Here is a 21,208-nt window from a genome sequence, read left to right on the forward strand (position 1 = left end):
AACAAGTGATTATTCAATTCAAACTGAAAAAAGAAACTAAAGGGTGTTAATTAGTAACAGTAGTTCTAATATTGCAATAATATAAGATTAGTCAAATTAGTATGTGAACTGTTTTAAAATGTTTGAAAAATTAATTAATTTCAAATCCTGGGCAATTTCTCCTTTACATTTAATCAAGATGTAAATGTGATACAGATAAATTGTAAAACAATCTCTGTATTACTTGATGAAACAGAACTGTTTTCAGTTTAATTCTGAATATAGATCACTTGGTACCTTTAAAATGTTCATTGATATATGATCTTTCCAGCATCTACACAGTTAGAAATTACAAGAACGAAGATCAGATGATAAAGACAGCAAAGTTAGTCTATAATGAATGGTTATGGATATATGTAAATTGTCTGCTTTGTCATGTGTACATTTGAATATTCAGCTAGAGAAGACTTGGTTGATTGAACACACTTACAGTCTCCTCATTTCAGTGATCACAATTCAAAAGAATGAATCTCAGGTGAATTAAACCTTAGGCCTCAAACTTCTAACTGCCTGCAAAGATTTTTTTGTATGTTCACAATTGAATGTTCATTCTGATTAAACAAACACTTTTTCACTTTTTCTGTTTGATGCCATCTTGAGTAACCATTTGAAGTGGGTCTGAGGATAATAGTTTTGGAAAATATAATTTCCCCACCTATTTTCTAGCATCACACAAAATTTGAGTTCTTAATATCACATGAAAACATTTGAATGCATAAAATGATCAGAGGAAGATCTGGTACCAAGGTTCTGGGATGAGAACATATTTTTTGCTGTTACATGTAGCTGTTGTTGACAAAGTTGTGGTCAGAGCTCTTCTACATCAACACTGTGTGTGAAAATATAACAGTGCAGTGCAGGCTTTTTCAGCATTTTCTTAGGTTGTTTCTTCTTCTTGGGAAAAGAAGCTAAGTTTGTTGGCAGTCATGTACTTTCAAGGCTGTTGTGTATCATTTTTTGTTGACTGCTCCATGTGAACTCTTTCTCAACAACTGAGAACACCAACTTCATTTTTCTCCTCGAGGTCAACAAAGGCTGGCTTGTAGAAAAAGTGGCTAAGAGATGGATCTTGTTCTTTAGTCTGATTTCATAAATATTTTAGCAATATAAAGAAGCACAGCAAAATACATTTTTTAGTTTCATTGGTTTGATTTCTATTCCTCTCCCTCTTTTTTTTTTCCTTTTAATACTACCTCAGGGCTGTGTGTGAGAATGTATGAATCATGATAATCATTGACTGGTAAAGACATTAGTATGTACTGTATTGTGCCTGAAGTGCATCTGCTTTGTTTAGGAACATATGTAAGGTCACAAACAAACAAGAGGAGGCCATTTGGCTCTTCCTTCTGGTATGGCTGCTAATTGATAGGAGGATCTTGTCTGTATTTTCTTTAAAAGACAGAAAATCGGCTTCAGAGTGCCACAAGACTTTGTGCAAAATGAGTCTCATGTTGTTCAGTTTTAAATGTTGTAGGTGCAGTAGCTTCCCTTAAATTTAGCTGCTGGTCTTTATGTAGAGAACTAACCTTTGGTATAAAACAGATTGGTGGCTTACTTGATAAAAAAAAATCTGTGAAAATGTTCTTAAAGCAACTACAAATAACCTACATTAAATAGAACCCCATGTTTTGCCTTTGCCTTTTGTCAGAAAATTATTCTATCTTTGTAGCAGTAGATCAGTCGGCAAAATCTTTACTTTATTACTATTGGAGCCCCAGTGGTAACATGTTAAGAGGCATGGAGGCTAAATTTAGCCAGATCAAAGGAAATCTAAAAGTAAATATCAAACTCCTTTAATCTACTCAAACTGACTCAGCTGTTTTATGTTTCTGTACAGTTTACCAGCACCATTACTTGTGTTGTGATAGCATTTACTCTTTTCAAGTAAAATTAAAATTAAACAAGCATGAAATGCAAAACATTAACACTGTATTTCCGATAGATAATCTTTGTAACCTACAATATCTGAAATATTAGTGTGAATTTCTTATAGCAGGGATTTGATATAAACCTAGGTTTGACTGCAGTTCACACTTGTGTATAGATCTGATTGCCATAATAACAATGTATTGATAAACCACAAAACCAAAATCAATACTTGATATTCACATGTAACTGCTTAAGGTCATCCCTCGTGCTGATTGATCTGAGGTCTCTGTCAGACACTATCATTGTAACTGTGCTTGATTGTGTGTAAAGCTGTCCCACATAACCAATTGAAACACACAACTGTCTGTGCCCAATTTCATAGTCCCTCCAGTGAAGGACTCCTTATCAGATGCTAATAAATAAAAAGTTGTTTTAACCCCTGACAGTTTTTCTAACTGGGAACTTACTGTGTATGTGTTCTTTGAGTCTAAATGTTATTTGAAACAAGATTTTAAACCTAAGAACGTATTTGGCTTAACTTCTTGGTTTGGCCATGCAGTCCTCTTCTGCTCAATGGTTGGGGTCATGGTAGAGAAAAGCCAGTCTCAGAATAAGGGCTAATGCACAGTTTGAATTGGAAATTCAATATTACTCTCATTTCTTCAAAAGAACAAAGATGCAGACTTACTGTTGTTTCTGTCTCATGGGTCAAAGAACTTTAACAATGAGACAGAATATTGTTTTGAGTTACAAAAGGAAATCTTTTATTCTTTGCAGAGTGCAGAGGAAAAAAAAAGGGGGAAATACAAGAAGCAGCTCCAGGGTACAGGCCGCATGATTTAAATTGTAGTCTAGTTTATGAAAGGAGAACAAGACACTCAAAAGAAAATTATTTTTCCTCCGGCATGGGTGTGGTGTTCTGGTTCATCCCTTTTCAGCTGAAATGGACATTTTTTTTTCACTTTTTATGTCATCTAGATTATTTATTTGCCAATGGCTCCATGCCTGCCACTCTATAGAGCATTAACGACATACACATATCCAATTTCAGACATAAGCAAGGCTATGCATTAAGGTTCATGCTTTTGAATTAACACCATTTCCAGCTGCTGCCCACATTAAGCTTCATATGAAATTGTGTCACTTTGTGAATAATCCTGTGAGTAAAACTGAAATTGTAAAATTGTTGTTTCCCTAATCTTATCATTAAGGTGTAATACTATCAAAGACACCTCTTTTTGTCTTTAAACTAAATATCTTAGTATTTTGTAATAGTGGAATCTTTAAAACCAAGATTCAGATGACATGTCTGTACAGTAAGATGTAGATGTAAGATGACAAGTATAACAAAGTCAAGTTATACTTTAGAGATACTATAAAGTGTTTAAAGATGTTTATAAGTAATCTAAAAGTCTATGAAATTAATTTGAGATATAATTAATGTTAAGATAATTTAAGCAATAATTTTCACATTTAAATGATTTCAAAAACTTATTCGATTAAACTTTAAAATAAGGCCATATTTTTATAGATATATTTGTATGAGTTCACAATATACAGTATAAGAATGTTTTTAGGCAACTTTAACCACTTTTGATGTGTTTAGATTAGTTTATGAAATCTCAAAATTAAATATTCAATCAAATCAAATTAATTTAGAGATATCTTGAAGAAACGTAAGATATCATTCATCTTGTTGAATGATATTTGTAAACTTCTTTTTATTTTGTTTTGAGACATTTCCAATTCCTTTTGATACATTGGATTTCATGAAAGTAAAGATGTTAGTAGCCACATAAACTTTAAAGAAGCTTTTCCAGTTACTCTCGTCGCATTAGCATGTGTTCAGACTACTGAACTGCTCATTGTCAGCTATCACTAAATACTTCTGATGTACAGTATCTCAATATCATTTTGGTTGCATTTTTGGGTGCCTCAAATTTAAGTAGGATATTAATTTCAAGATATCTTCTGCATCCAAAATGGCTTCTTGTGCATTCTGTAGTTTATTAAATTAATCTCTTGACAATCATTTTTATTTGATGATTCAGATTCATCTTAAATTAATTGACATGCACTCAGAGCACAGGGTTAGCCTGATAGTCCTGTTGCTACCTGTTTGTGTCTTAATCATGTTAATAACCAACTGTGTCAAGCAGTCAAGGTAGGACTGTTGTTTTTCAGCCAGGTTTCAAGTTTAACAATTTAACACTTGTTTATAAGATTTTTCATTTAAAATTGCACTTCCAAACATGAAATTCCGCAATGTTGACGAGGGTGTCTAATACACAAGTCTAATACAAAGTATTTAATATTTTGTTTCTAAGTAACTTCCTTTATTATTGTTTTTCCCACTTATGTTATTAAAAAAAATGAATGTATTGCAAAATAGAATGTATTTTTTCTTTTGTTTGTTTCACAAATTGAGCACAAATGATTCTTCAGGGTTTAGATAAGATAATGCAATACGTATTAGGCACATGGAAAAAATAAGTTACAAATGTGTAATTATTTCAAGGTTATTTCAAGACTCCATAGTTTGCATAGTTTGCATAGTGCAGAAAAAAGGCATTTATGTACTGCATGAAACAGTGTGGAAATGTAACACAAGAACAGTGTGATATGTTGTGAAGTGAGACATGCAGAGTGTGGAACAGTACAGCAGTGTGTGGGAAACTGTTGGACTGCAAGCATTTTATCAATAGGTGGGTTCCATGGAGGCCTGGCCAAGAATATTGATTTTGAATGGAGTTTTTTCTGAAAAAGATTAACAGAGTTTTCCATATTAAACAAAAATGTGATACTGAAGTGAATGAGCAGTTGATTTTGATGGAGAAGACATGCTCCACCAATTCTCAGGTATTGTCCTAGAATAAAAGTCGTATAGACTTTATAGATTTATTATCACTGTTGAAAGCTTGAAGCAAAACCTAATGGTTAAAAAAACATGTTTTCAAACTAAACATTTACAAAAACAAAAGCATTTGAAGGTGCTGAAATGTATGTAATCCTGCTGAAAGCTGTCTTAAATTTATATGACAGTTGTATTGTTTTTTTTATGACAGTGAAGGCCTGAGAAGGTTTAATTTCAATTACTATATTTAAATAAGTGTATTGTAAACCAGCTCATGCCTGCTGACAATCATGGCTGAAGCATTCTGCTTGGGATTGCATTAAACATACCCTGAGAAATGTTCAGTGAATAGCAATTGAGCAGCCTAATAAAAAACAAACTCCTGAGGAAATTGCACAGGCTTTAAATCTTTTTTATAATGTGGTTTTCTGTCCATATGTCCCGCTGTGCTTCCATGGAGAAGCACTTGCTTGAACCATGGGGAAACTCCAGTCAGGAATAACAAGGGACACGCAACAGTTACACCATATTAAATTTGTTTTGCTGACTCAATATTATCATACATTTTAACTCATTAAGTTCCATGACAAAACTCAAAATTAGTCTTTTAAATGGAAAATCTCATCCCCCCCTGCTTAATACTCTGTATGGGTTTTGGAAATTAAAACATTTGGCTTCTGAAAATCAAAGAAAATAAATTCAAATATTTCAAATATTGAGGAACACCGTAATACCACATGAATTAAAGGAAACCAACCAGTTTTGTGCAGTGTTCTTCTCTTTCTGAATTCAAAGGCAGCTTTTGATGCGATTCATCTTGTCAGCCTTCAAAAGCACATAGAAAGTTATCTTAGCATCACTTGTGCTTCCCTTCATTGGTTTGGCAACCAGGAGCCAATTACTTAATCTTGTCTATTTCAAATCTAATGTTGTCATGCTTATTCAAGGTTGTCCACAGTGTTGTGTGTAGAGGCTTTTACTATTTAACATTTACAGTACATGTTGTATCTTGATTGGCTCATTTGTCATAATGACCTTGGGTTTCATGTCTATGCTGATGACACTGAGATTTAGCTGTGAACCAGCTCAGATACAATATCTCTGTTGCAGTTTCTGAATGCAGCAGAGGTTTTCTGGCGTAGAAATTAAAAAAAAAAATCAAAAAGCTTGGTGTTACTTCGGACCCTGTGTCATCATTTTAAAGCTCATGGTTTGAAATGTTATAAGGGAATTCCTATTTGATACTGAAATGCTTTTATTTCACCGTAATTAGTTTATTGCAATGCTGTAAGTACTTGATTATCTATTAAAAATACTAAACAGGCTTCAGTATGTCTGGCATATAGTATGTTGCTGAACAAAAGTATTCTGCATCACCATTTAACTTCTTTCCTCTGTAAGTTACACTTTGTGTAAATAAAGGACATTAAGGATCTTCTGTTTATGACTCCAGGTTATCCTGAGGGCTTATTGCATGTGTTTGACATACAGTAGCTTTTAATCTGAGATCTACTCAATCAGGACTTAATACTCTACTAAAGACCAGGCACTCACAGTAGGTGACAGAGTTTTATTTTTCTTTGGACAACTTTCTATTAGCATTTAATTAGAAAACACAGAACAAATTAGGAAAAAGGCAACATAGAGAACAGTCTTTCTGTCTACCCACCCCTGTCATCGATGGTACTTCTTTCCAAGTTACCAGCTAAAGGATCTCCAAACTAGAATTAGACAGCTGCAATATTGCATCACCTCTTAATAAGATAAGCTCTTCTCAAGTGCACTACCATGTCTATGGAACTCACTGCCCAAATATATTCGAGATTCTGCTATTAATGAGTTTGTTGAGAATGACTTACTGCCATTTTTTGCCATTGTAGTTTTAGATGTAGAGTTAAATGTTATTCTTGGTTTAATTTGGTTAATTTACAGATTTTCAGCTTTCTTTTTAGTTCTGTTATGGGTAGCATGTGTGCACTGTAGTACAGTGCTTTGAGTTATTTAATAACATTTATAAAATGTGTTAATAGTAAGAATAATGCACATTGAATGGCATGTATCCGGTTCCCTGCGACTTTCAACAGCTCTAGCCTCGAAGCGTGATAGTAAATGTATGGAAAACATTCTTTACCCTGGTCTGAAGCAGGTCTCTGGCCAATTCTGTTGGAACAGCTGGCAGATTGAATTACCAAGCAATATGTTTTTTATGATATATCTGACACTTTCCTTCCAAACCTTTTATGGTCTCACACTAATAATATCAAGGAGTTTTATTAACTCACTGACTGCAAGTTGACTAAGCAGCCAACATTTTTTCCCTTCGTAATTGGGCACCACTCCAGATTTTGTTGTTGTGTAGGTTTAATATCTATACTTTCTGCAGTGTGAACAATGTAGAGTGTATTTCTTTGTTATTGATACATCAATGAGGAAGAAAAGAAAACTACCCACCGATCAGTAGTTGACATGAATATTGGGCATGAGCAAGATTTTTCCAGTTAAACATATTCCCACTGAAAAAAAAAAATATTCAGATTACAATACAGTGAAGCGCAATGTAATCATCATAAAAAGCAATGTATATACATTTGTGGAATCACAGTAAAACTGGAAAATGTACAGTACTTAAAATTATCAGCTTTCATAAGAGATCACAGGAGAGTGTCTTTTGTTTATAGGTGATAAGGTACAGTAGGTGTAAGTGACTGATATGATTTTGTTATGTTGTGCTGATCAGTCCTTGACTGCTCCTTTTTTTATTAAATCTTCAAGCGACACTTGACAATTTTATGAGTGACTTTAGGCCTAAAAATGCATAAATTGGAAAGAAGTACAACTACTGTAGATGATGTTTTCCTAATTCAGAAACTGTGACTGGGTAGTTTTGCATGTTGTCTATTATCTTCAAACTATGTTTCATTAATGTCCTTTCTCCCATGATTTTCTTTCTAATTTATATGTTTAGTTAATACATCTCATGTTTTTGTTAATTTGTCTAACAATTTTGAAGTTGTAAAACAATTTTGTAATGATTTTGATATGAAAAAACACAGGAACCTCTGGACCATTTTCCAGAGTTTATAAACCTTAAAATATTTATATGGGATGTGGTTTGAGATGTACTGTATATTCTAGATATTCTTGTCATACTGAATCACTATGAGGATTTCCTAAGCAGCAGTGTGAGATAACCAGGATGCCCTCAGTATGATGTGTAACTCTTTGGCTTGTCTGGGACCTGCCACCCAGCAGTGTTATCTGAGAATGTGGTCTTACAGTATGTCCTAATTTTTTGATCATCATTCTATTGACAAACCAATAATTTATTTCTATTCTGGAGAATATTTTGGTTTTCACTTTGGTTTCCTATGCATCTCATTAATACAATGAACTTCATACATATGAAAATGTTGCTGTCTGCTTGAATGTGTGCTGGCTAGAAAGAGTTGGGTGCTCTTCTCAGAAGAACTCTACTAGTCCCCATATACTGTAGGCAAAAAGAGAATTTGTGGAAAAAATACAATATCAACTCTTAATCTCTTAGTATTTGCATGCTTACAGTTTGAGAAAATTCCCTTGAATTCAATAGTGACTTGTGTTTCTATGCACATACAGTATTACGCAAATGTGAACTGCAGTATTTTATGTAGTTGTATGGACAAAGCTGTATGTTGATCTGTGTGACCATAATGTTCTGTTGTGAAAATAATAATGTTATTTCATAGAACATCTGAAAATAATTGTTAACTCTGTAAATTAAGTTGATTTTATTTGACAGTGTCCCCAGAGTTACCCTAATTAAGCCCAGCTGACAGTATGTAACCTGAGGACAGCCATCAGCTCAAAGGGTGTCCATTTTAGCAGATTAGCAGCTGCTATTCTCTACTGTTTTGTGGGCATCACAGTGTCAGGGCCCCTCAGTCAGTGCAGTAAGACTCATTACTGCCAACCATAGCAGCCTTGAAGACGTTATTTCCAGAATTGTTTTCCATTATCAGTGATTTATTATTTTTGATTGTACATTTTGTTACCTTTGCAGAACAAGGAAGGCAAATATATTCAATGTGCCACATCCTTAGCCTGTTTTCTTTGTAGAAACAGCATGTTAATTTGAAGGGAATTTTAAAGGAAAGTGAGGATTCATAACTTCGCCTTTATTTAATTAGGAGTTTCAAAAATGGATTTGTTTAACAATGTTGCATTCCAACAAAAATTAGATTTAGGTACTGAATTTAGTAATTCAGTGGTTAGTAAGATTCTTTCTTCATTATTTGTCCCTGAGACTTTTTCTTTTTTTTCTCATTCTTCATTGTACTAATGATACATGGAAGGAACTGAACAGAAACAGAGCACTTTTATTTTTAATATTTTGAAGTTCTTCTGAAAAAAAAAGAGATTCTTTTATTTACCACTGCAATTTGTTGTTCATGTGGCGCCTGCTTGTTTCCACTGTAGGCCATCTGTATATTAACAGAGGGTAATAAAAAGAAGCAGTGGGGAGTACAACTCAAGCATACAAAATCCCCTCCCCCCCCTCAAGCAGTGTCATGACTTCACGTTATGTGGGTCATGTTTTCCAAAGGTAAAAGAATGTTTTATTTGTGCAGACATAGTGACTTTCACCTCCTGCTTAGATAATGATGTGTAGCCTGAGGGGGTCTTGCATACTTTTAACCAAGGAAAATGAAAGTAGGTTTTGTGCTCTTCTACTTGCTGCCCTGTACAGTAGTTTGAGAATGCAGAAGAAAAACCTGACTGCCCATCAAATCCTATCAAACTCTAAAAATGCTCAGCTGGGAAATCATGTGTCCTGAACACATGATGATCACATGTAGAACTCAGCTAAACAAAGATTATGAGCTGCAATAAGGTTGTAGTGTAGTTAGAACAATATTCACTGTTCTTTGGATTTGTAGGCTTCCTTCACTGTGTCCCAATTTAATGTGATTAGTTTAAGACAATCTGAAATAAGCCTGACTTTTTCCCTGAAGCAGGCTTAATGCACTTCCCCATAAAACATGACTACCTGAAATTTATAACCAGCCCTATCAGAATTTTGAGAAGGGAACTGGAATGACTGGTATCTGTGATGTGATCACAGTGCTGTGGTCACCAATGCCAAAATAATTGGAGATACTGAAATCTATTCAATTGTTGATGGCCCTTGAATAAGAAGAGACAGGTCATTCAGATTTTCTAAACTGTACGAAGAACAAATCCAGACCTGTTGACAAATGCTTGGAATATAAAAGTTTTTTTTTAAAATAAATGCCACGTTTTCTTTAAAAGTGGTTTGTTATGAATGATTAAGCTGCTTTATAATATGACAAATGTGGCAGATTTGTTTCAAACTCTAAAACAAACCAAGAAAAAGCAAGAGATTTTATTCATAAGCCCTTAGCAAAATTCATTAAGGAGTCACTCAAGACAGGTGTAATACAGTACCTGCTGTCAGGAAAATGATTAAGGTGGAGCCTCCATATAAAGTGACCAAACAGAATTAAGAAATAAGACAACATATAAGGTTTTGAAAACAATAATTTAAATTAAACTAGAGCATTATGTACTGTATATGGTGATACGTTAGGGATCCTCAACATGAATTTTAAAAAAGTAGGTTTTACTATCTTGCTATAGTTATTTGCATAAGCATCAAGCAGCAGATGATGGACAGTAGGAGCAAATTATCACTTGTCCTAAATCTCGGGCTCCAAAATCCAGCACTGTGCGTAAAAAATGTCTACGCAGTGTGGGAATGCTAACCCTAATCCCAGCTAGGGTTTCAGCTGAGCATTTTTCAGCATTCAGGTAGATGCTGCACATTGGTGGTGGTGGAGGGGAGTCCCCATTACCTGTAAAGCGGTTTGAGTGGAGTGTCCAGAAAAGTGCTATATAAGTGTAAACAATTATAATTATTATTATTTTTGCAATGTATCTCTGAAGCCCTTCAGTCATCAGATTTGAAATGTTCCTCAAACCAAACGATTTGTGTCTAAAACAATCAAAACCATTGATAAATGCTTTTGGAAATGTATCCTCTTCAATTATCTCTGTTCTTTAGGCAAACATTGAACCGGGTGTAAAATGCTGTATAAAAGGTATTTAAATCAGCATATTAGGCCATGGTAGGGTTATGGTTACAAGAACCATTGAAGGTTGATTGCAGTTATATAGTACTTCTAGTTGCTCTTTAAATGACAAAATTAAGAGTTTTTATACATTAGAACAGGTTTTCTGAAAACTTTTGATCTGACTCAGTTTTGGGATACACTCACTCAATGGTACATTATACTGTATACACCTCTGTATACATTTGCTGTCTCTAAACATTTAAGATAATGTTTATGTTTGGATTGAGAATTGGTTAATGAATGAAAAAACAGACTACAGATAAGTGGTGAATACTCAAATTGAGATGATGTACGTAAAAGATAGGGAAACTCAAAGCTTGAAGAAACTACTTATGATTATTAAGATAAATCAAAATGGGGCTTTCATCTTAAGTTTAAAAAAAATACTTTTGGGCTGAAATGTACTTTACATCTTAAGACAATCTGGAGAATATGAGCAACATATTAAGAAATATAGATGATAGTTCAAAAGGTATTTCCATTCATTCATTTCCTAACTGCTTTATCCAGTTCAGGGTGACAGGGGAGCAGTAGCCTATCCTGACAAGCAATGGGCACAAGGTGTGGTCTAGTCCATTGCAGGGTACACACACACACCTGGGCTCATTTTCTCACAAGCCAATTAACCTACCAGTATGGTTTTTATTTATTTTTTTGACTGTGGAGTGAAACTGGAGCACCCAGAAAAAACCCATGCAAAAACATACAAACTCCACTCCTCGTAGCACACCAGGTCCAGAATTGAGCTCAGGGCCCAGACGTGCATGTCAGCATCCACTGTGCCAATGTGCTGCCCAGAATTTATATCCAAAATTTAAATTTAAGGAGAGTACCTGATCTCTCTATGTACTGATTCCAGATTGGTAATGGATTTTTGATAATGTAGTGAAAAGAATTGTATACAGCAAAGTAAATTGTTGAATGAATCTTTTATTACATGTCTTTATGTGGTTTAAAAAAAACCTATTGCTTAAAAACAATAAGATTGTTATCGTTTACATTAAGAATAAAAATATTGTAAACAAGTACTATAGAATTGAGAATCAAAATGGCACTTAGAGTAATATTTAAATAGAGTAAATTATTTTTTCTTTAGAGTAAATAAAATCCTCCATTGTAGATTTTTCTATAATTTACCTAATTTCTTTGTCTTCTCACTAATTTATTATAAATGGTAGAAATATTACCTACATAGAAAATTGCTCTGATTATTGTAATCTGGGAATGCAGGAGTTAATGGTAACATATTTTCAAAACAATTACATTTCCCAGCTGCTTTCATGGAAATGTATTTCCATTCAGTCCTGTCTTCCCTTTCACATGAAGGAACACAGGAATGAAGGAAACTAAAATGAAGTTAGCTGGTTTTGACAGCTCCCAAATTACAGTCAGCTTCCAGGCATGAGCATTGCAGGCAGGCCTAACTGCAGATAAAGGCCTACATACTTTTAAATCTTATAAAGCTGGATGGAGATTGATTAAATTGAACTTGGTTGCATTCATTGGCAGCTGGGTTACATTTTTTTGCAAAACAAACAACATCAACTGATTTAATTGACCTCCATTTCTGTTTTGTATGTAAGAGCTCCCGTTCTTTGTTCACAAATGACTATTACTTCTTTATTGCTAGAGAGTGTACTGTATTAACATATTAAAGGGAACTGCAACACTATTTTTGTATTTGGGTTAGAAAGCATTGATCAGTGCATGTCAATCCACAATAAAAGTATAATGTACACATTAACGTAAAACCTCAGATATGCACAGATACCTTGCAGATATGCACAGTATCATATTGCCATCATTGTCCGCACTTCAGAACATGGCAACAAAACATCTAGTGACATGAAGCGGCCCCATTACATTGTTAACAATCAGGCTTGTGAATACATTTCTTTTAATTCAACAGAAATATTGCTCTCAACTTGGAGACTGTTTTGCCGACAACTGCTTCTTACTTTTTACTCTGCATGCAGATCACGCTGGAACATTTCTGCAGTGAAATGTCTGCTGTACAAACTGCTTCATTTTTCACAGATTCTTAGACTACACTGAAAAAAGTTATGATTGGCAACCTCAATTATGAACATACAATAATTCTGTGTTGCCTGTAAAAAACGATTTCATATCTCTGTAGGTAGCTGTGTTTTTGATTTGATGATCCTGAGAGTGACATACAGTGTTGTATTTCATGTACTGAATATTTGGGCCCTCTGTGCAAAATATTTCACACAAATTTGATATTGTTGTAAGTTGTCAAATCAATTTGTTTATAGTTTAAAGACTTAACTTAGATTAAATTTTTTTCTCTTCATTTTACAGTTTAAAGTTTAAACCTAATACAAAATAATGCTAACAAGTTCTGCAGAATTTCAGTTTTCCAGACCTGCCAGGGCTAGAATACAATTTAAAAAAAAAATAAACTGGATATTTTATTTAGAGATGTACTCTCAAATGCTAATATAAATAGTTCAATTTTATTATCACTTTCCAATGGCTACAGTAGAGCCCTTAATTTCCAAAACAAAAGATCAAATAAAACATATTAGTGCAATATTAATCAAGTTCTCTTGTTTAGCTACTGTATATCATAAATGAGGTAATAAAAACACCTGCCATTAAGATTCATCAGCATAGCAAAGGATCCAAAAGAAACTGTTTCCAGTTGTTGTGTTACAAGCAAAACCATGTGTTTTGTGTGTGTGTGTACCACTATATTGTAGAATATAAACATTTATTTAAAAAGGCTAGCTGATATAATTTTCAAGATACAGTTCAGGTGATAACTGAATGTATCACCACAAGTTGGTAAAAAGGAAAAACGTATGAATGTCTTTTAAAATTCCAACAGAAAGAACACCAGCTAAACCAGAATGAAGAGTTTTAGGGTGAATACATACAGTAACTCCCTTATAACCACTAACAAAAGTATGAAGGGCAGATTTGATTTGAGTGTCATTTTTTCTTTGTCTACTAATTATAGTGTCTAGTGGGGAATGCTCTAATGTTAAGAGAAGGATGAACAAGATGAAAAATGCAGAGAGCATTGTTTCTTCGACAAACAGTGTGGAAAGCTATGAAGGAAGCTATACCCTGAATTAACTCACCAGGGCGTATTTCTGTGACCCTCCCTGTCAGGGAAATGTATCAATATGTCATGAATTAGTGGCTTCAGGGAAGGTTGTGAATGCAAAGCTTTGAAAGTGACCACTGACTGAGTAAATTGCACCAGTCTCCAGAATGTGTATTTTTGCCATAGATTTTTTTTTGTCTTTTCTTCTTTCCCATAAAAGCATGTGACAGTGAACACTGGGGCCCTCACTGCAGTAACCGCTGCCAGTGTAAGAACAGAGCCTTGTGTAACCCCATTTCTGGGGCATGTATCTGCACTCCTGGATTCAAAGGCTGGCGATGCGAAGAGCGCTGTGAACCTGGGACATATGGGACTGGATGCCAGCAGAAATGCCAGTGCCAAAATGGAGCTACCTGTGACCATATCACAGGAGAATGCAAGTGTGCCCCTGGCTACACAGGAGCTTTGTGAGTAAACTGTACTTTCTACTGTATGTGTTAAACGGTTTAAGAGAACACCAGGAAAAAATATACAAATTCATCAATACAACATTATTTTTTGGTGTGGCAGTGTATACTGTATGACTGTACTGACAGAATAAGGGTAATAGAAGGGGCATACTCAGGACATGCAAACATTTATACCCCATGCAGCTGTGCCATTGAAATGTTTCTAGTTCTCAGTTTCATGACTGAAAATACAAGTACTAGGAAGTTCAAGTTCAAGTTTATTTGTCAATCCAGCCATATTCAAGTATACAGAGGAGGAAGATATCATTCCCCAGGTCTACGGTGCGGATACAGACAATACACTGCTATAGACAATGTAGACATAGACATTGCTGACAGGGTACAAGGTACAGGGTACATAAAGTGCAATGTGCAATTTACTTTACAGGATTGTGCAAAGAATACATCGGGCAGTATGCCTGACATTCGGCAAAAAAGAACTAGGTTTCCAGATTTGGAGTAGGTGCAGTAGGTACCATGGTGTTGAGGAGCCTGACAGCCAGTGGAAAAAAGCTGTTACTGACACTGGTGGAGCTGGCCCGTATACTGCGATACCTTTTACCAGATGGAAGGAGGGCAAAGAGGTTGCAGGAGGGGTGGGAGGGATCGTCTACAATACTGGAGGCTTTGTGTGAGCAGCGTTTGTGGCATATGTCCTGAATGGAAGGAAGGGAGGCTCCGATGATATCTCCTGCTTATATTGACAATTTGTTGCAGGGACTTGCGGTCTGAGGCCTTACAATTCCCAATCCAAACCATGATACAGTTTGTCAAGATGCTCTCGATGGTACCTCTTTAGAATGTGGATAGTATGGGGGGGTGGAAGGTTTGCCCTTCTCAGTTGCCGCAGGAAGTGGAGACATTGTTGTACTTTTTTTCTAGGGAGGTGGTGTTGATGGTGCACGTGAGGTCATCTTTAATATGCACACCAAGAAACGTAGTACTTCTAACTGTCTCCACAGGGGAGCCGTTGATGTGCAGTGGGGAGTATTCAGCGTGGGCCCTCCTGAAGTCAATTATCATCTCTTTTGTCTTATCGACATTCAGCGACATATTGTTTTTTAACATTGATAATGATTTAACATTGATAATTGATAATGTAATTTGCACTGTGCTTATCAGTGCAGCCAAGAGTCATCAGCGTGAACAGGTGTGGGCTGAGTACACAGCGCGGGAGGGTTCCAGTGTTCAGTATGGTGGTACTAGAGATATTGTTTCCAATGCGCACTGTCTAAGGTCTCTCAGTCAGAAAGTCCAGAATCCAGCTGCAGAGGGAGGCTTTGAGATTCAGAAACTCAGTTTTTCTATTAGTTTCTGGGGGATGATTGTGTTGAATGCTGAACTGAAGTCAATGAACAGCATTCTTACATACGTGTCCCTCTTGTCCAGATGGGACAGGGCAAGGTGAAGGGCGAGGGATATGGCATCATCTGTAGACTTGTTGGGATGATACGCAAACTGGAGTGGGTCCAGAGAGGTGGAGTCTGGACTTAATGTGCCCCATGACTAGCCTTTCGAAGCACTTCATGATAATTGGTGTGAGTGCCATGGGGCAATAGTCATTGAGACAGGACACAGTAGTCTTCTTCGGCACTGGTATAATCGTGGTGGTCTTGAAACATACAGGGATGACCGCCTGGCATGGGAGATATTAAAATGTCTGTAAAAACATTAGCTACTGTAACTGTGCTGCACATTCCTTGAGAATGCGACCAGGTATATTGTCAGGTCCAGCAGCCTTACGTGGGTTAACATTTGCTAGTTGAAGCTCTTGAACTATTGCAGTTAGTCTGTGGAATGAATGCATCTGTTTTCCACGATTGTAGGTGGCTTAGAGTGTGTCAGAAGGTGTGTCAGAAACAATTCCAGGTATTTGATTGGAGACCTTGTAGTTGAAAAAGAAAAAAAGAAAGATAGAAGAATTGTGAAGGTGAGGTTAACATCCTGAAGAAACAAATAACCTTCTATTGAAGTAAACCATTGCCTTGGACAGTGTTTCATTTAGACCACTAACTGCTTAGACAAGATCATTTAGTTAGGAATGCCAATGGCAGTATGGGCATTTGTGTGAAATTACTGGTACAATTCTATTTGTACCAGTAAATTGCACAGATTTACCTTGGTTATTAGGAATTAATTGACACAATAACAATGAATCTTCACATGGATTTTTAACATATGTAATACATTTATTAATACATAAAATGTGTACATAAAAGCATTCAAACTAAATATGTGAAAGTCTGCCTGCATAAAAATGGCAGCAAATTACGTGAGGGATATCAAGATGTAGCAGATATCAAGAAGAGATACAATAAAGGCATTAAAGCCTGTTACTGTCACACACCTCCAGAGGTAATTTCAGCCTGCAATGATCTCTTCTCAAATACTTTAACTCCCAAGATAAGGATAAGGAAACAGTTGACATTGTCCAGTCCTTGCTCTGCTCACTCAGTGCTTGTTCATTCCTGGTGCAGCTCAAGATATTAAGGAGAGAAGTCCTGCTGTACTGTAGCTTCGCACTGACAGTCAGTTCTGTTCAGAACTGGGACAAAGTCTGTGTACAAGGGGGATTGCTAGGTCAAGGGCGAGTCACAAGGAAAGTGGAGTAACTCAGATTGCTCACAGGTTTAGTGGCTACTGCTGAGAAATTAGATATTCAAGTTGTGTCAACAAAGTCTAACCATATTGCTCCAGTGATCAGGCTGATGCACAGTGCAGCTAGCTGGATGCAAGGTCCTGGCTGCAGGGTAGACCTTGGGCAGAATTCTGCCTTTATGTACATTCTCAATCTCTAACTTGATGTTTTGGGGCAAAAGTTGAAGTGTCAAAGTTTAGACAACAGTCGTGTCAGTCACATACAGTAGTTCTGCTGTCAGTCAGCCAAGTTGGATCAATGGAGAGAAGCAGAATTATAAGTGAAGTGCACTGCTTTTTAACTGTTGGTGATTGGTTAAAGTGTCACTGCTTTGAGTTGATCTTCATGTCCTACAAGTGCCTGGTTGGCTGGTCATCTTTTTGAATGATTGATCACAACCTGCAACTATAAGACCGTCATACAGAAATAACTATGGCTCTCTCAGACATCCAGGCGCCAGGGTCGGACCTCTATCATGGGGAGTGCTGGTACTGGTTGATGTTGCTGTCCTTGGAGATGCTACCTATCAAGAACAACTTAATCTCCCTACATTCCAGCATACAAAGATCATTACCTTTTCAGTAGCAGGGACCACAGAGAAGAGCCTCAATGAGGAATCTACAGCAACACTTAATTATGTGGCTTATTAATAAGCATTTGTAACTACATTGCTGCAAGCATTGCTGCTTTCCAAGCCCTTCAGTCAGGGATTGGTAAACAAATTGCTGTTGTTAAGAAACACTGATGTAAATTTTCACCCAAAGGATCTGACATTGATTTTGTGCTAAAGAACACGCAAAAGAACTTGTTTATAGTGACAAGCTACAGGTGTTGCAAAAGGAAAAGTAATGCCACAGGGTAGTAATGACACAACTGAAGGTGTCAGCATCAGCCAACTTAATGCCCTTAAACAACCGACAAATAAAAATTTTAGAATCATTGGAAGTGACTTCTTTTGCCAGACTCCTAATAAATGCCTCAAAAGCACCTATCCACATGCTGATAGGCTAGTCAGTTGCTGACGCTGTTCTAAATGGAGATTGATGGTGATCGTTCTGTATGTTAATTACCGATGTTTCAAGAAACAAAAAAATATTGTAATTCTACATGTAGCATTAGCTGCTTTTCAATGTCTAGAGTATGTCTGTTTCAGCATTTCCATGCAGACACTGTGTGTGTTTTTAGTTCTGAAGTGAATAGGAGAAAGTGTGTCACAATACAATAAAGGATTCCTGTTTGATTTTATTTTAAATATTGAAAATATCAAGGGGTTATCAACAGATGATGTGTGATTAAGTGGGCAAAGAGAAAGATGGTTGTTGGTTCTGATGTCCTCTTTCTTGGCGTTAAAGCTGTGAAGACCTCTGTCCTCCTGGAAAGCACGGTCAGCAGTGTGAGGAGAGATGCCCTTGCCAGAATGGAGGAGTGTGCCACCATGTCACTGGAGAGTGTTCTTGTCCTCCAGGCTGGATGGTAAGACTAATCTCTGTATTTTACAGTATGTGTATGTGGACTGTTCAATCATTTTCATACATTTGTCTCAGACAGAAAATTAAATTTGAAGACACAGCACATGCTTTTTATTTAAGAAGATTCTTTTACTTTTCAAAATGCCAGAACAGAGAGTTACAAATTACAGATGATTAGTCCTGTTGGTTAAGACACATGCCATTTAGAATATGGTTTTGTCAAATACATTTTTGATTTTTTGGGCTTCTCAAAATTTGATATAAAATAAAAGAGAAAATTAATAATATATACTAGGTATTTATAAATTTAGAATAAATTCTCAATACATTTGAATTACTTTTTGTCTCACTTTCAAAGGGTTTTACCTTATTATGTGAGAAAATAAACTGTGTCCTTTTAAAAAGGTTTTGTTAATTTTGTGAAGACCTACATTTAATCCTATACTTTATTTTATGCTATGAAATGCATAATATGCCACACTATTGTATATTATAAATGGCAGAACTTTTTCATATTTCTCAAAGAAAATATTGACTGGTTTCAGAAAATGTAGCTAGGCCTTTTTGCATGAGTTGTTTATCTCACTGTTTTAGGTCATCTGTGAATCAAGTTGATAATGAAATGTAAATGATCAGTGATGCTGATCTTACAACTCCTGGGTTTGAGCCTTCCCTTCAGCGTCTGCCTGTATGAGATCTGCATATTCACCCTGTGTTCTCATGAATTTTTACAGCACGCTCTAAGTCCCCCAACATGCATAGTCTTGCTTGCTAGGTGTGATTGGCTAGTCTGAATTATCACTTTCTCTTGGCCTTGCAATAGCGTGCCCACCCCGGAGATGAGCAATAGTGTAGGCATCGTCTTGACCCTTACCAGGATAAGTGACTTACTAGTAATGGATGTAAATGACTAGAAAATAACACAGACTTCTTCATTGACAAAGCCATTTCCATAAACTTGATCGTTACATTTATCATCACAGTCCACTACCTACTGTTTTCAATTTCCTCTCAGTTTATCCAGTTAAGTGAAATAAAAATGACTGAATGGATAATTCCAGGATGTCATAAATTCTATAACAAAATATATAATGACTTTTGATAACCGCAACTAAAGATCTTGTCATTCAATATAAATGGTTGTGCATATAATTATTTACTAATAACATAATGAGAAGAGGCCAACCGGCCTATTTAGAACTTTTGGTATTTAGTAGTCATTCTCTTCATGGGTGTGATTCAGATAGCTCTTGAAAGAAGCCAGACTAACGGCTTTAAAAAAAAATGTCTTGCTTGTTCCATATTCCCATACCCATTTGTGTTAAATGTGTGTTAAATCTGTCTAGTTTCCACTTGTGTCCTTTGTTTTCTCTTTTAATGTTTATTTTTGACTTTGTCAATCCCTTTGAAGATTTTGAAAATTTGTATCAGGTTACTTAATCCTCTGTAATGAAGAATTAAAAAGGTTTTGTTCATCCAGCCTGTCAGTGTAGCAAACTGTAGCTATACCAAAATCTAAATCATTCTAAATTAGGAAGAATAGTGGTCCTAGTATAGATCTTTATGGTACTCCACTAATTATCTCTACTCCATTTAATCATTCACCCTGTATCTGTTTTCTATTAACCAATTCTTAACCCAAGCACATGTGTTACTTTTAATGCCTATATTGTGATTTCAGAGTAAATCGTTTATGAATTATTTTATTAGCCTTCTATAAAACTAAATAAATCATATTACAGTATATACTATGCGTGTATCCATTACTGTTATTACTTGTTCAAAGAACAAATTGGTTGGGTAAGACCTATTGTAGCTTTTCTAAATTCATATTGACTATTCTCTAGCATATTACTTCCATAAAAGTTAAAATAAATCCCCAGTTTAGTTCTAATAATTGATTCCATAACCTTATATGTATTAGAAGTCAGACTTATTGGTCTGTAGTTACTAGGTTCAGATTTGTCACCCTTTTTATGAATGAACATAATGTTAGTAATTTTCCAATTTCATGTTTACTGTTGCAAATTATTAATAATTATTAATAATATCTCGTTTCCTGGACTACAACTAGTAAGATACCATTGGGCTCTGTATATTTATTAATCTTGGGAGTTTCTTCTCCTTATAATATACTTACATACAGAACATTGTTCTTCCATTGCCTGAGGCAGGCATGTTGTTGACTTCTTCCTTAATTACCATTGAGCAAAATAGTTCATCTTTCATTTCCCTTTTATTTTCTAGAAATTTTCCATTTTTGCCCCAGATGCTGTATATTCCCAAACCAAAAGTGAAACATGAACCAAAAACAAAAGTTGACAGGTTAGCACTCAGTCTGTTCCTGTCTCTGTGTGTGTGTCCTGTGGGATGTACATAGGGCACAGTATGCGGCCAGCCCTGTCCGGAAGGGAGGTTTGGGCGAAACTGTTCCCAGGAGTGCCAGTGCCATAATGGAGGAACATGCTTGTCATCCACTGGTCACTGCCTCTGCAGCCCTGGATACACAGGGGAGAGGTATGTAGAGTATGGCTTTCTTCACACATACTTGACTATGTGTCAAATATCTTGTGCATAGTGAATGCATATAAAATTCACAGTGGGGAATTAAAATAGCATTACTTAC

The 21,208-nt window shown here is 35.8% G+C and overlaps 1 protein-coding gene across 1 annotated transcript in view; it reads left to right on the forward strand.

The window, feature by feature from the left end:
* The window catches only part of megf10 (multiple EGF-like-domains 10), a 76,475-nt gene that overhangs the window by 10,440 nt on the left and 44,827 nt on the right, over positions 1–21,208 (forward strand). Inside the window, exons 5-7 of the mRNA XM_088912298.1 lie at positions 14,187–14,433; positions 18,466–18,586; positions 20,963–21,099. Of these exons, the coding sequence (XP_088768424.1) occupies positions 14,187–14,433; positions 18,466–18,586; positions 20,963–21,099 (505 nt within the window). The remainder of the gene's footprint in view (positions 1–14,186; positions 14,434–18,465; positions 18,587–20,962; positions 21,100–21,208) is intronic.

This window comes from Atractosteus spatula, chromosome 3 (genome assembly GCF_055471065.1).
Source record: "Atractosteus spatula isolate fAtrSpa1 chromosome 3, fAtrSpa1.hap1, whole genome shotgun sequence".
NCBI lineage: Eukaryota > Metazoa > Chordata > Actinopteri > Semionotiformes > Lepisosteidae > Atractosteus > Atractosteus spatula.